Genomic DNA, 16904 nt, shown 5'->3' with positions numbered 1-16904 from the left:
GAATCCAGAAAGTGATAACAACGGCAATAATTCCGGCACCAAAAAACGGCGGAGAAATTCTTCGGAAGATCGCGGAGGCTAGGAAAACACGTGTGTTGAAGCGAACGATTCGACGAAAGAAAATAAACAAAAGAATACTCCTAGCAAGAAGAGGACTTTTCTGCCCAAATGGACTCAATTATATTCCTGGTGACGCTATGAGGAGGATGATAATGGATTGGACCTTGAGAGGGCATTACAACTGTGGCGGGACAGCAAACCACGAAGAATATATGAACTGAAAAATCTGAAGTGATAACTGCTTTGTATTACCAATTAACTGTGATGATTAAACCTGCATGAATATATAAACTAATATTTCAGCAATATTATTTTGTATAATGTACAATACTATGAACTGAAATATCTGAAGTGATAACTGCTTTGTATTACCAATTAACTGTGATGATTAAAACCGCATGAATATATAGACTAATATTTCAACAATATTATTTTGTATAATGTACAATATTTTGAACTGAAAAATTTGAAGTGATAACTGCTTTGTATTACCAAATAACTGTGATGATTAAAACTAAATGAAAATATAGATTAATGTAATTATTTCAGCAATATTATTTTGTATAATGTACAATATTGTTGTGAACTGAAAAATCTTGAAGTGATAACTGATTTGTATTACCAATAAACTGTGATGATTAAAACTGAATGAATATATAGATTTATATTATATATTTGTCGCCGATTTACAATTTCAACCTGGATAAGACTAAATTTTGGGGAGCCATAGATCTCTGTTGGGACCCATAGATTTTTGAGCATGCGAGTCCCCGGGACCCATCACTTTTCACAGGTCAAATGAACACTGATGGGGTCCAATGTATTATATTATCATTACATTTCACAATAATGCTTTTTAATTTATTCTGACTTGATCATGTACTTATATTTACAGCTCAAAGGATATCCAATTTTGTGAAACACCCTCTATCTTGTCATAGTTCAGATATAGAGTCCTTAATGAACCAACATGTTGGTGACAAAAAGATCAGGGGATAGTGTATTTGTGCAGTCCTTTGAGACATTTTGTGATTAAAGGCTTTACAGATAAATGTAACTTCTGCTGATTTTGCATCTCACTTAGGAATTCTCTTATAACATCCAAAAGCAGGGGTCACAAACACGCACCACGAGCATCAGTTGCAAGCCACAAGAGGATATTTTGAGGCCCTTTGTCTGAATATGCAAGTTAAAGTAGAGTTTGATATGGATGTTAATTTCGGGGAGTAGATCATCACTGTGGTATAAATGAAGCCCAAAGGACAATGCATGCACCTCGCAAATAAGCTTTGGTGAATTATTCTTTGTGTTAAACATGTTTTATCTGCTCGACCATGGTTATAAAACACAAAATGGCTGTATTTGCCTTATTTGCTTGGTCATTCAGTTTAATCTATCAAAATAATTCATCTTGACATTAAACTTTTGAGCAGGTAACATGTTTATTTTGCCTTTTTCTACTCAAATCGCTCGTATTAAAACTGTTATGCACGCTACCATAAAGCTTATTTCAGCATAATAAGCTTTATGGTAGAGTGCATAACAGTTCTCAAAAGCGATTTATATACGGTGTGCATTACCGTTCGATGACATTCACAACAAATACAAAGACGCAATGGTTTAAGTTGTATTACATTCCCAACAAATGCAAGACGAAGTGGTTTTGGTTATATGTTCGCCATTACATTCCCGAAAAGTGATATAAAATTGAGATGAAACCAGGTAAAAGTGTTTATAGTAGCTAGGGATGCAAATCTTGGCAGGGATGCATTTCTCGGCATAACACCGGTTCCTTATAGTGAGCCCAGCCGAAGAAGCCGGCTCTCGAAAAACTCTACTGACTTTACTCCACTTGGTTCTACTTCGTCCTTGACTTCCAAATACCGCATTTAGAACACAACGTCAGGGGAACCCTTGTATTTTTACCTTCATTCACTGTAACTTTGACTTAATTCGCTTCTTAATTAGCAATTTCGAGCCCTGATTTTTGTGAGCTGGCTAGATTTTCTTGTGCGCGGAAAAGCTCTGGGTAGTCCGCAGTTGTGCACACATGCAGTTTAGAGGGAACATTGCTCATCACCAAGAGCAGAAACCAACCATATTCAAAAGAAATATCAAGTCTTATGCACCTAAATATAGTTACCTTAAATTGAGGTACATTGGACCCCAAAAATAAGAATGTAATGTAGTTTTGATCTCATAACAGGAACAGGAATACTATCAGTCACTAACCCTACTCACACTTTTATTATTGTATACCAGGGGTCAGGAACCTTTTTAACCCAAAGAGCCATATAAGCAAAACAATGTTTTAAAAAGAAATTGAGAGAGCCACATCATATCTTTTCAGACAAAATTGAAAAAACTACCAAACACGCTCTCTAGACTAAAGCTAATCCTTCAGCACATTTTATTTCACTGTGTGTCATTTGATGATTTAATCAAATGTATGAAATGATAATAATGCCTAATCATGTGTCCCAAATCAATGTACATGTGCCATTTACAATTTGTCTTCCACCTTCAGTTAAGAGTGTTGAGGCCATTTTTTCCCATGAAATTTGTCCTTAATGACGGTTTCAAAACAATGTGCATGCAAAGTTCTTTTGTAAAAATGTCACAAATGACTGCAAACGATAAGCATATGGTCATATTCACTTCTGGTGTAGACTGCACTGAGTGAGAGAGAGAGAGAAGGAAGTGCCTTGCTCTGTGTGCAGGGATCCGCCCACCCCTACTGCTCAAACTCATTTTAACTCGGGGGCCACACGATAGAACAAACATTCTGTCGGGGGCCGGACTAGTAGATTAAAGAGAAAGAAAAATAGAGAGAAAGGAATAAGAGAAAGAGGGAGTGAAAAGGAGAGAGGGCCGGACAAATAAAGAAGGAGAGAGAGAGCGTGAGAAACAGAAGATAAAAAGTCGTGAGAGAGGGGGAAAAGAAAAGGAGATGAAGAAAGAAATCCCAAAAAAATAGAAAGACAGAAGGAGAGAAAACAGAAAAGAAAGCGCGAAGGGTAGGAAGAGAGAAAGAGAAAAGAGAGAAAAGGAAAAAAGGAAGTTGGAGCAAAAGAAGTTAAAAAGACACAGAGAGAGAAAGAGACAAAGAGCAACAAAGAAAGGGAAAAAGAGAGACACGGAGAGTGAGAGAGACAGAGACAGAGAGTGGAAGAAAAGGGGTGCAAAAGAGGGAGAGAGAGAGAGCGTGAGAAACAAAAGATAAAAAGTCGTGAGAGAGGGGGAAAGGAAAAGGAGATGAAGAAAGAAATCCAAAAAGAAATAGAAAGACAGAAGGAGAGAAAACAGAAAAGAAAGCGCGAAGGGTAGGAAGAGAGAAAGAGAAAAGAGAGAAAAGGAAAAAAGGAAGTTAGAGCAAAAGAAGTTAAAAAGACACAGAGAGAGAAAGAGACAAAGAGCAACAAACAAAGAGAAAAAGAGGGACACAAAGAGTGAAAGAGACAAAGACAGAGAGTGGAAGAAAAGGGCTGCAAAAGAGGGAGAGAGAGAGAGCGTGAGAAACAAAAGATACAAAGTCGTGAGAGAAGGGGAAAAGAAAGGGAGATGAAGAAAGAATTCCAAAGAGAAATAGAAAGACAGGAGAGAAAACAGAAAAGAAAGCGTGAAGGGTAGGAAGAGAGAAAGAGAAAAGAGAGAAAAGGAAAAAAGGAAGTTGGAGCAAAAGAAGTTAAAAAGACACAGAGAGAGAAAGAGACAAAGAGCAACAAAGAAAGGGAAAAAGAGAGACACGGAGAGTGAGAGAGACAGAGACAGAGAGTGGAAGAAAAGGGGTGCAAAAGAGGGAGAGAGAGAGAGCGTGAGAAACAAAAGATAAAAAGTCGTGAGAGAGGGGGAAAGGAAAAGGAGATGAAGAAAGAAATCCAAAAAGAAATAGAAAGACAGAAGGAGAGAAAACAGAAAAGAAAGCGCGAAGGGTAGGAAGAGAGAAAGAGAAAAGAGAGAAAAGGAAAAAAGGAAGTTAGAGCAAAAGAAGTTAAAAAGACACAGAGAGAGAAAGAGACAAAGAGCAACAAACAAAGAGAAAAAGAGGGACACAAAGAGTGAAAGAGACAAAGACAGAGAGTGGAAGAAAAGGGCTGCAAAAGAGGGAGAGAGAGAGAGCGTGAGAAACAAAAGATACAAAGTCGTGAGAGAAGGGGAAAAGAAAGGGAGATGAAGAAAGAATTCCAAAGAGAAATAGAAAGACAGGAGAGAAAACAGAAAAGAAAGCGTGAAGGGTAGGAAGAGAGAAAGAGAAAAGAGAGAAAAGGAAAAAAGGAAGTTAGAGCAAAAGAAGTTAAAAAGACACAGAGAGAGAAAGAGACAAAGAGCAACAAAGAAAGCGAAAAAGAGAGACACAAAGAGTGAAAGAGACAGAGACAGAGAGTGGGAGAAAGGGGGTGGAAAACAGGGAGAGTGAGAAAGAAAAAGAAATACAAGTACAGTGTCTTTGTTGGAGGCACCTTTCTTTAGCAACATCAAGTTGACATATTTCAACCTGCAGCTTGTTTTTCTCTTGCGCTTCTCTGAGTGTTGTCTCGCGGGCCGGATTCAATCCCTTAGCGGGCCTGATCTGGCCCGCGGGCCGCCTGTTTGACACCTGTGCCTTAAGGGGACTCCTCGAACTGCTCGGCATCGGTTGCTGCTCCAGCATGAGTGAAAGGAGGCCTCACAAGTCCAAATTGTTCTTGCTCACAGCTGGGCCGAGCCCACCAAACATTTACACCTCTACTGTAAAAACAAGCACATTTCTTCACCAGTAAATCATGCCATTTTTGAGTGAACACTCCTGCCAGTACATTCTCTGCATTGCAGAGCTTCCATTAAGCATATTCTAACGTTTTGCAACTGTTCAATAAAAAACAAATAATGGATCAAAAAATGATATATATTCAATAAAAACTCTCCCTTTAATTGATATTAATATGGAAGATGAAATAGACTAATTTGCATCTTACATGTGTTAAATAGAAGTAAGAAATTGTAGGGGAAAGGGGCAGCACGGCGGCGCAGTGGTTAGCACAAGTGTGGCACAGTTCTGAGGTCGTGAGTTCGAACTCCCTGTGTGGAGTTTGCATGTTCTCTCCGTGCTTGCGCGGGTTTCCTCCAGGCACTCTGGTTTCCTCCCACATTCCAAAAACATGCATGTCAGGTTAATTGGAGGGTCCAAATTTTCCCTGGGAGTGAATGAGCGAATGAGTTGTCTGTCCTTGTGTGCCCTGCGATTGGCTGCCCACTACCCGAATATAGCTGGGATGGGCTCGAGCACCCCCGCGACCCTACTGAGGATAAGCGGTGCAGATAATTGATTGATGGATGTTGAGGAAAGTCTTTTCATCACCAAAAGCCAAATCTTTTTTTTTTCTTGTTTTCTCTCCTTTTGTTTCTTCTCAGCTTTTCACTACTTTTTCATTGTGGTATTTTTTTTCTTTTTTGCTCTATTTCCCCCCCTTCCTTTGTCAATTTGTGCATAATTTTTACATATCATTTGGTCATGTAGGGATGAAAGAAGCAAAAAGATCCTGAAGAGCCGTTCGGGACCCGAAAGAGCCGGTCCTTTTTAGTGAGCCGAGCCGAAGAAGCCGGTTCTCGAAAAACTCTACTGACTTTGCTCAACTTGGTTCTACTTCGACCTTGACTTCCAAATATTAGAACACAACGTCAGGGGAACCCGTGTATTTCTACCTTCATGCACTGTAACTTTGACGTAATTCGCTTCTGAATTAGCAATTTCGAGCCCTGATTTTTGTGAGCTGGCTAGATTTTCTTGTGCGTGAAAAAGCTCCGGGTAGTGCGCAATTGCGCCCACACGCAGCTTAGAGGGAACATTGGAGGCTACTAAAATAGGCTGAATAATAACGCATCAATTGACCACGGTGAGCTAAATATTTGGACTTGAGATTCTTTTACCGATCCGGTCCTCTTGAGAAGAGAAAGTCTGGATCCGGCAAACGAGACAAACCGAGTTTGACATTCCTGTTTTAAAGGGTATGTGAGGAGACGCCTTGATTGGTTTGTTGTCTTTATTCTCTCTCCGCCACATGCATCCATTTTTTCCTATGTGGATCTATGAAAACAGTATTAGAATGAGTCCTCGAGCAATATTCCCTCTAATTTTCCACAGATCTGAGCGTTCACACAAAGTCGGTGAGCAACGCTTGAAACAACAGTGAGCAACAGCAATCCCAAGTGTGGCAACTAAGTCATGTCCAAAACTTGACATCACGTTACATTTTGCTGAGTTTCCGGCAATGCAAAATGATTTTTCTCTTTTGAATGAATTGACTCATGTACTATTGCAAAGCTTGTACGGCCTACATACGTCGTTTGTTCTTACAATTCTTTCACAAGATATCCAATTCTTTTTATTTCCTGATAAATTTTGTAGCATAATCTTAACATTTTTGGGGGCTTATTTAGTTGGCTTTAATATACAGAACTGTATTTAATCACATTTTTGAGTGGAAGTACAATGTTGGCAACAAGATTCACTTGATATCATTGGAAATTATTTAAATGCAACACAAACGTTTTATTCTTTTTTCGGTGGGTTTTTTTCTACTTTGTTTTTTTTTAATTCCTTTAAAAAAAATCTCATTGTGTTTATTTTTTCCGAGCTGTTACTTTTTTCTTTTTGTTTTTACCTTTTTCCTACTTTTTTTCTGGCTTTTATCTCAATTTTTCTTTCTTTTTTTCCTCTACCTTTTGTTTCTTTTTTTCTCAGCTTTTCACTACTTTTTCATTTTGATATTTTTTTCTTTTTTGTTCTATTCCCCCATTCCTTTAAGTCATTTTGTGCATAATTTTACTTAATATTTGGTCATGTTGGGATTAAAGAAGCAAAAACAACCTGAAGAGCCATTTAGGACCCTTTTTAGTGAGCTGAGCCGAAGAAGCCGGTTCTCAACATACTCTACTAACTTTACTCAACTTCGTCCTATTTCGACTCGACTTCCAAATACCGCATTTAGGACACAACGTCAGGGGAACCTGTGTATTTTTACCTTCATGCACTGTAACTTTGACTTAAGTCGCTTCTTAATAAGTAATTTTGAGCCCTGGTTTTTGTGCGCTGGCTAGATTTTCTTGTGCGCTGAGAATGTGCGAGCAGTGCGCGATTGCGCACGCGCGCAGCTTAGAGGGAACACTATCCTCGAGCCATGCACACTGCTTTTTGTGATAACACTGAACAGAAACATTAGCAACATCTGCTGGCTACAGCATTGCACATGAAAAACAGCTACAGAATTGTTATACACTACTGCTTTTTTATGTTTTTATGCAAACAGTGGTTTCTAGCAGTAGCAATTCAGATTTGTTTTCATGAATGAAGAATTTCAAGTTCTTTTCCAATGATTGGCTGTTTCGAATTTTAAGTACGGTTGGGCAAATCGACCCAAACACAGTGGAACCTCGGTTTTCGAACGCCTCTCAGTTCGAACAAATCGGAGTCCGACCAAAAATTTCGAGAAATTCTTTGCTTCGCTGTTCGGTCAAAAAATCGGAGTTCGAACGCCGGTACGCTAGGGTGCGATGCTGAGCGGCGTACGAGTGTAGATCGCTCTTTTCCTGACCGACCGTTATCGCGTCCGGAGGTGCTTCATTTTGCTTTCGCTTTTAATATAGGTGTACCAAGTGTTTTAGCCCCTAATTATGTCTCCGAAGAAAGTCAGTGCAAGCAGCAAAGTTGCTACAGGTGAAAAAAGAAAAGTAGTGCGTACAACTATTTAAGAAAGAAATAATAGCCAAATATGAAGGAGGTGTGCGAGCGCCTTCTGCTGACCACCACAAAGGTAAGAAATCCTATTCATAGGATTACGATAACGCGAACGTACGATTAGCCTGGGTTAGCTTTAAGTTTACGTTAAACATTCAGGGTGTTGGAACGGAGCCCAACATTCAGGGTGTTGGAACGGAGCCCCCTTTCCAATGAACCGCTCACCACTTGTTGTGAAGACCCGGGTGGTAAATGACTTGTAAACGACCTGATTTTTTTTTATTTTTATACGTTCATGTTAGCGTAATCTTTCGTAGGAAGATTACGATAACGCGAACGTACGATTAGCCTGGGTTAGCTTTATGTTTACGTAAAACATTCAAGGTAAACATTCAGGGTGTTGGAACGGATTATAACGATTTACATTATTTTTAATGGGAAAAATGATTTCGGTAATCGAACAAATCAGTTTTCGAACAGGGTTCTGGAACGGATTATGGTCGAGAACCGAGGTTCCACTGTATTGAGATTATCGATACCAAGCAAGTACTTGGATTTGATGAAAACTATTGTCCTGGGATCGTTAATTAGTGGCTGTTGCTGTTGTTTTAGTGTTGTGGCTAAAACACTTTATTTATTCAAACATTCATTCATTTATTTATTCATTCATTCATGGATTTAATCATTCGTTTAGTGTTATTCATTCACTCATTCATTGTTATTCATTCGTTCATTCATTAATTCAAAAATGCCTGTACCATTAATAGAAAACAGGTTGGCGAGTCCCTTGCTTTTCAATCACTACCCTCAGTAGACAATAACTTTTAATTGAATAGGTTGTACAAAAAAATATACTGTATATACAGTAAATACAGTTCTAAATACAGTAAGCATTTATGAATAAGTCTCGCGGTTCGAGTATTTGTCTGCACGCCGATCTCGGCCAACGAGATCTAGTTGCTTCGAGATGACGTCATTGTTGTGGTGCTTGTCGTCAAGGGAAGGTGAAAATCAACACAAAATTGGTAATTTCTTCACTCTCAGTAATAAGTCGAAACATAATGCAGAAAGTGATAACAACGGCAATAATTCCGGCACGAAAGAACGGCGGAGCAATTCTTCGGAAGATCGCGGAGGCAAGGATAACACGTGTGGTGAAGCGAATGATTCGACGAAAGAAAATAAACAAAAGAATTCTCCTAGCAAGAAAAGGACTTTTCTGCCAAAATGGACTAAATTATATTCGTGGTTACGCTATGAGGAGGATGATAATGGATTGGACTTTGAGAAGGCATTACAACTGTGACGGGACAGCAAACCACGAAGAATATATGAACTGAAAAAACTGAAGTGATAACTGCTTTGTATTACCAATGAACTGTGATGATTAAAACTGCATGAATATATAGACTAATATTTCAGCAATTTTATTTTGTATAATGTACAATATTTTTGTGAACTGAAAAATCTGAAGTGATAACTGCTTTGTATTACCAGAGGCGTGTTCAGGAGAGTAATCAGACATGTAGTCGCTTGTTAATCGCTTGCCGCACACTGCTGAACGTTTTGTAATCGCTCACTGTGATTGCCTTACTGATCCAAAATGGCCGACGACAGTACAATGGATTTCGTTCTACAGCTTGCTTTGAGCGAGTTGGCTGATATGAGCGACAGTTCGCATATTGACACAGTTAAGGTTATCCTAAACGCAGTGGAAGGGTCATACCTGTCTTGCATTGTTCACAAACATTACCAGGCAATGTAAGACGATATATTACATCGCCAACAGCACTCGTCAGGGTGAGATCCTCCATGTTCAGCACTGTCGACGCCATGTTGGAAATCAAAGTAAGCGGTCTTTCTCCCGTGATTACTCGGGCACGCGAGCGCTCAATAATCATTGGCCGTTCAGAAGCTAGCGATAGCTAGCGATAGCAATCGCTCACTCTCCTGAACACGCCTCAGTTAAATGTGATGATTAAAACTGAATGAAAACATAGATTAATCTCATCTCATCTCATTAGCTGCACCGCTTATCCTCAGTAGGGTCGCGGGGGTGCTGGAGCCCATCCCAGCAATCATCGGGCAGTGGGCAGGGGACACCCTGAACTGGTTGCCAGCCAATATTTCAGCAATATTATTATGTATAATGTACAATATTGTGAACTGAAAAATCTGAAGTGATAACTGCTTTCTATTACCAATTAACTGTGATGATTAAAACTGAATGAATATATAGATTTATATAATATATTTGTCGCCGATTTACAATTTCAACGTCGATAAGACTCAATTTTGGGGAGCCATAGATCTCTGTTGGGACCCATAGATTTTTGAGCATGCGAGTCCCCGGGACCCTTCACTTTTCACAGCTCAAATGAACACTGAACAAACTTATTATAGTGATAGCTAAAATGGGAAGACATTACCTTTCCAAGACAATAGTATCGATCCTCTCCAAGTTCTCTGTATCGATAATATCGATGTTTGGATCGATTTATAGTTATAGATGAGGCTAATCTTGATGAAATTATTTCATCGCGCACCCGTTTAAAATCTGCCGGTGAAATCGGAGGCGCTGTGGTGTAGTAATCCCGCCTCGTAGACTGGCAGCTCCGCAAGCTTGCCTGCACATGTCTGCTGTCACCACACCTTCACTCACAAACAGCCCAATTACTCTGCACTCCGTAGCAGAGTTCAAGGTGTTGGGCAAAGCTTTCATCGTCAAACTTCTTCTCATGATATCGGAACGTCAACGTGCAGGGGTAATTCATTATAGGTTTTAAGTACCCTCCATACAGAATCATTCTTTTGGACCTGGGGTGGCTCTTGGCCAATCAGAATGCAGCTCTTTGCCTGATCATATTTTCTATATACAGTGGCTCTTTCCCTCGTTTCATGTTTACTTTTTTCCCCCTCTTAAAACACACTTGAATCCATCAGAGTTAATAACAAATGATAAATAATATTTTGAAATTAATTTGGCAGATTTTTTGTTTTTATGCTGCTCCGGACACATAACTGACTGCCAATCATCTGCGTAGGCTACGTCCAGGGTTGGGTAGGGTTACTTTAACTGGATTACTTTCAATTGCTTTTAGATTATTCCAATACCAAATATGCTATTAAAAGACAAAAGAAAATGAATATGAATAAAATGATGACTCACAACACGTGGTAAGCTTTCTCTCCTGGCTTTGATCTCCGGCAAAACTAAGCTAAAATGCGACAGAAACAAAATGAAAAAAAATCCAATCATTTTTGCTGTCCGTTACTCCCCAAGCCTGCACAAAATTGAGTCATTTTATTCATATTTAGTTTCTTTGGTCTTTTATGAGCATATTTTGTATTGGAGTAATCCAAAAGTAATTGAAAGTAATCCAGTCAAAGTAACCCACCCAACCCTGCTAAAATGGGGAAAATAACAAAATAAGCGTTCTGACAGGGTTGGGTAAGGTTACTTTGACTGGATTACCTTCAATTACTTTTGGATTACTCCGATACCAAATATGCTCATAAAAGACAAAAGAAACTAAATATGAATAAAATGATGACTCCCAACACACGGTAATCTTTCTCTCCTGGCTTTGATCTCTTTGATCTCCGGCAAAACTAACACAAAATGCGACAGAAACAAAATGAAGATAAATCCAAACAGCTTGCCAACATCATTTTTGCCGTTCCATGTATCCGTTTATTTGGTATTGGAGTAATCCAAAAGTAATTGAAAGTAATCCAATTAAAGTAACCCTACCCAACGCAGGTTAGGTTACGTCTACTGCTGGTCAGTGCATGGTGTGGCTCAGGAGGTAGAGCGCTTGTCTTGGGATCAAGAGATCGCAGTTCGAATCCCAGCTCATCCGTGTTACATGTCAAAGTGTCCTTGGGTAAGACACTGAACACTAATACCCCCGATAAGAAGGTTAGCACCTTACATGGCTGCACGGCCGCTATTGGGAAATGTGAAGCACACTGTAAAGCGCGTTGGGAAGTCTTGACTTGAAAAGCGCTACATAAATGCAAATCATTTCATTTCTCTTTGACTCACAGTTAAAAATTTGTGTCAAATTTGTTCGCCACCCCTGTTTTGGACGTTTGATTTTGGGCAGTATCTGGTCAGGTCTGTTTTAGGCATGCTTTAGTCCAAAAATGACCACTAAATTGTTGTCGAAAATGGTTGCAGTTGTACGTCTTTACTATCAAAGGACATTTTGTTTTATTTAGCGCCTATTAATGGTAAAAAAAAATGTAATTCACAAAAAAAAGATGTAATAATATACATTTGAATAATAAGCACAAAAAAACACTACTGCATCAATGTGTATTTTTGTAAATACTCTTGAGTTATGAAATTTGTATTTATTTCAAGGTTTTTTTCATTTTCGCATGCTGATTTTTGATTTTTTGTTTTTTTTTTCCCTTGCCCTCATGTAGGTTTTAAATCAGGGGATAGTGTAATGGTCGTCTGCAGTCTGTACATCCCTTTGAGTCTCCTTGCGATTGAGGGCTATAAAAAGAACTTAACTTGACTTAACATAACACAAGGCTCTCCAAAAAACAAAAACCTTGTGAAAGGCCGGACAAAAAAAGGCAAAAAAAGTGCTTTTTGGTCACTGAATTTCGGTTTGTATTCTTCCATGTATTCTTGATGTGGTTGTTTCTGGTTGCACTACTAATACAGCAACATCTATTGGTCAAATATTACATAGTGTCTCTTGAACAATATCCAAATTTGGCCCACAAAAAAAGTTGTCTTTTTAATTCTTTGAAACATCCGCATTTTCCACTCAAACCTTTTAAGATTGAGATTTTTTTCAGATTCAGATTCAGATATACTTTATTGTCATTCTAGTACACGTGTATACAGAACGAAATGTCGATACATCTGACCCGCACAGTTTCCTTGAATGTACAGCTATAAATAAAATGTTGTATTGAGTTGGAGTATTGAAGTACTAATAATATACTAAATAATTATGGCTATGTATAGTATTATACAATAGTGCAAAGAGTGCAAGAGGAGCAACTAACCAGATGTGCAAAATGGGCAGTCAGGTAAACAAGTCACTGTACAGTAACAATAACACTGTAGCACTGTAGTACCCAATATAACCCAATAGAGATGCCTTTTGTACGGAACTGTGCGTCTATTTAACGTTGTTTCAACCTATTTCCAATGAGTAAAAAAAGTCATCTTTGTGTGAAGTACATTTTAAAGGGCAGGTCTATAAATGATCTCGGCCACTTGTTAGATAAGAGAGTCCATTAATCCCTTGGATCACTCTTTACAGTGTCGCGACTTCTCATATTTGCATCGTGCATTGTATTCTGCATTCTGATTGGCTAAAGAGTCTCCCCACGAATTATCATTTAACGGTACAGTAGTTATTTGTGAAATAATAATAATAATAATAATAATAGGGCAGCACGGCAGCGCAGTGGTTAGCGCATGTGCGGCACAGTTCATGTCTTGCGTGGGTTCAAATCCAGCTCCAGACTTCCTGTGCGGAGTTTGTATGTTCTCCCCGTGCTTGCGTGGGTTTCCTCCGGGCACTCCGGTTTCCTCCCACATTCCAAAAACATGCATTTCAGGTGAATTGGCCGGTCCAAATTGTCCCTAGGTGTGAATGAGCGAGCGGGTTGTCTGTCCCTGTGTGCCCTGCGATTGGCTGGCAACCAGTTTAGGGTGTCCCCTGCCCACTGCCCGATAATTGCTGGGATGGGCTCCAGCACCCCCGCGACCCTACTGAGGATAAGCGGTGCAGCTAATGAGATGAGATGAGATTCATATAGTACTTTTATTTCATAACCAAATGCTTAAGCCTGTCTAAAAAAAAAAGAATTGGTTTCAGTGCATACAAGAGTATTTACTTTGCAGGTCTGCCTCAAACCTTAAGTACCGGTATCATTTTCCATTCATTTTGCCGGCTGTGATTTTTGGACTGTGTCGGGTATGGGTTAATTTTGTGTTTGTGTTGCATATTTTCAATGTGGGCGCATGCGGCTAATATACAGGTGCGGCTTGTGTATGTACAAAATTGGTTTTCCTCTCGTAATGTGGTGGGTGCGGCTTATAATCAGGTGCGCTCTATAGTCCGGAATTTACGGTAATTGCAAAACAATTATGAAAAATAAAGGTTTTTAATAGAAGGATTTCGCCCATTACTGGTTCATTTTGGAACACAACCCCCATGATAAACGAGGGATTACTGTATATGCCAAAAAAAAGAGTGCATACATGTGGAGGAATGCGACAAACCCGCTAATAGTATACCACATGAGTGCAGTGTGCGCACGCGCACAACCATTTTCATCACACCAGCATACACAACACTTGCTTTGGGGTCACTTGATCGGGACAAATACGTCACATTAACATAATCGTACTCTACTCCCAACAAAATCTTCCTTGCTAGCTGGAATCCCAACAAATATTTTTTTTCCCGCAAATGCTTATTTGCGCGGCTCCAATTTTGTATTTTCTGTAATCTGTAATTATAGTCTCTCTTCTTACTAAGTGTGATGATGTCAGCAAACAACTTTTCCTGCACACTCAAATATTAAAAAAATACTAATTTACACTTTTACAAAATACATGTCATTATCATAGTCTTTTACAGGGTTGGGTAGGGTTACTTTAACTTGATTACTTTCAATTACTTTTGGATTACTCCAATACCAAATATGCTAAAAAAAGACAAAAGAAACTAAATATGAATAAAATGATGACTCACAACACGTGGTAAGCTTTCTCTCCTGGCTTTGATCTCTTTGATCCCCGGCAAAACGAACAAAAAATGCGACAGAAACAAAATGAAAATCAATCCAAACATCATTTTTGCCGTTCCGTGTATTCCGTTACTCCCCAAGCCTGCACAAAATTGAATCATTTTATTCATATTTAGTTTCTTTTGTCTTTTATTAGCATGTTTGGTATTGGAGTAATCCAAAAGTCATTGAAAGTAATCCAGTTAAAGTAACCCTAGCCAACCCTGTTTGTAACTAGATAGCTACTTTCAAAGTAACGTGGTGCTTATGCGTGTCAGTAATAGGGTGGGGGATGTGGTGGTCCGGTGCGCAATTACTTTTTAAATGAAGTAACTAATAATCAGTGTTGGGTAGGGTTACTTTAACTTGATTACTTTCAATTACTTTTGGATGACTCCAATACCAAATATGCTAATAAAAGACAAAAGAAACTAAATATGAATAAAATGATGACTCACAACAAGTGGTAAGCTTTCTCTCCTGGCTTTGATCTCTTTGATCCCCGGCAAAACGAACAAAAAATGCGACAGAAACAAAATGAAAATAAATCCAATCATTTTTGCCGTTCCATGTATTCCGTTACTCCCCAAGCCTGCACAAAATGTAGTCATTTTATTCATATTTAGTTTCTTTTCTCTTTTATTAGCATATTTGGTATTGGAGTAATCCAAAAGTAATTGAAAGTAATCCAGGTAAAGTAACCCTACCAAACCCTGGTTCATTCAATTGAAAATGTATAGATTTTGCGAGGATTGGATATCACAATCAGGCATTTGAATAAGTGATTAAGTATATGGATGTACAGGGTTGGGTAGGGTTACTTTAACTGGATTACTTTCAATTACTTTTGGATTACTCCAAAATCAAATATGCTAATAAAAGACAAAAGATACTAAATATGAATAAAATGACTCAATGTTGTGCAGGCTTGGGGAGTAACGGGATACATGGAACGGCAAAAATGCTGTTTGGATTTATTTTCATTTTGTTTCTGTCGCATTTTATGTTAGTTTTGCCGGAGATCAAATATGTCAAAGCCAGGAGAGAAAGCTTACCACGTGTTGTGAGTCATATTTGTATTTATATTCAGTTTCTTTTGTATTTTATTAGCGTATTTGGTATTGGAGTCCTCCAAAAGAGATTGAAAGTAATCCGGTTAAAGTAACCCTACCCAACCCTGTCTTCCACAATCCGAGTTTAAACGAATGGATTAAAAAAGGAGACACTCGATATTAAAATGATCCATGAACAGAAAAAAATGGACTTGAACTTACAGCCAATTGCTGGCATTGGCCGAGAGGAGCACGCAGCAGAGCATCAGCGCGCACCGCAACACACACTCCTCTGTCATCTCAGCTGAACGTACAGGAGAAGCTCCTGGAGAGTGCAAATAATCCCCTGGAGCGCTTGCCCTGGATTGGATAGAAAAACCGGCTCGGTTCCGAGGAGGCTTCTGCTGCTAATCCATCGCATTCGCATCCAGCGCTCGGGCCACGGCCGCTCCGGCGCGCAGCTACAAGGTGACTCAAAAATTCTCGTCCGCTTCTTTCTTGCGCGTCTATAATGATGGGATTTTCTCAAAATAGGCACTTTACATTCCCCCAGTTGGGGTAACCAAACAGGGAAACGTCCTGAAAAGCTTGCGTGTCTACCCTGTCATCACAAAAGAGTTGTAACAGACACACACTTGCAAAAACTCGCGCGTGGGTCCATTTGGAGGGGAAGAGAGCGCGCATGCTGACTTAGTTCAGGGGCGGTGCGAAGATGTGGAGGTATGGCAGAGAGATGGGAGTTTGAGGGGGTATGATGGGGGCGGGTTCATGAGTACTGTTTGGCACGTTCCTGAACAAGTAATTAGTTACTGTTATTAGTTACTTCTTTTAAAAAGCAATTGCGCACCAAATCACCACATCCCCCATCCTACTACTGACACTTACAGGGTTGGGTAGGGTTACTTTAACTTGATTACTTTCAATGACTTTTGGATTACTCCAATACCAAATATGCTAATAAAAGACAACTAAATATGAATAAAATGACTCAATTTTGTGCAGGCTTGGGGAGAAACGGAACACATGGAACGGCAAAAATGATGTTGGCAAGCTGTTTGGATTTATTTTGTTTCAGTTGCATTTGATGTTAGTTTTGCCAGAGATCAAAGAGATCAAAGCCAGGAGAGAAAGCTTACCACGTGTTGTGAGTCATCATTTTAATTATATATATATACATATATATATACATATATATATATATATATATATATATATATATATATATATATATATATATATATATATGTGAAAATCAACACAAAATTGGTAATTTCTTCAGTGTCGGTAATAAATAGAAACATAATGCAGAA

At 39.0% G+C, this 16904-nt stretch overlaps 1 protein-coding gene across 1 annotated transcript in view; it reads right to left on the bottom strand.

Annotated features, from left to right (window-relative positions):
- wnt4 (wingless-type MMTV integration site family, member 4) overlaps positions 1 to 16258 on the bottom strand; it is a 58811-nt gene extending 42553 nt beyond the window's left edge. Inside the window, exon 1 of the mRNA XM_088339067.1 lies at positions 15817 to 16258. Within this exon, the coding sequence (XP_088195193.1) occupies positions 15817 to 15893 (77 nt within the window). The 5' untranslated portion in view covers positions 15894 to 16258. The remainder of the gene's footprint in view (positions 1 to 15816) is intronic.
- Positions 16259 to 16904: the final 646 nt, after the last annotated feature.

The sequence above is a fragment of the Urocampus carinirostris genome, chromosome 6 (genome assembly GCF_059441175.1).
Source record: "Urocampus carinirostris isolate Australia breed hairy pipefish chromosome 6, RoL_Ucar_1.0, whole genome shotgun sequence".
In the NCBI taxonomy this organism is placed as follows: Eukaryota; Metazoa; Chordata; class Actinopteri; order Syngnathiformes; family Syngnathidae; genus Urocampus; species Urocampus carinirostris.
The sequence above is the reverse complement of the archived record's forward strand: the minus strand, read 5'-3'. Positions and strand labels throughout refer to the sequence as shown.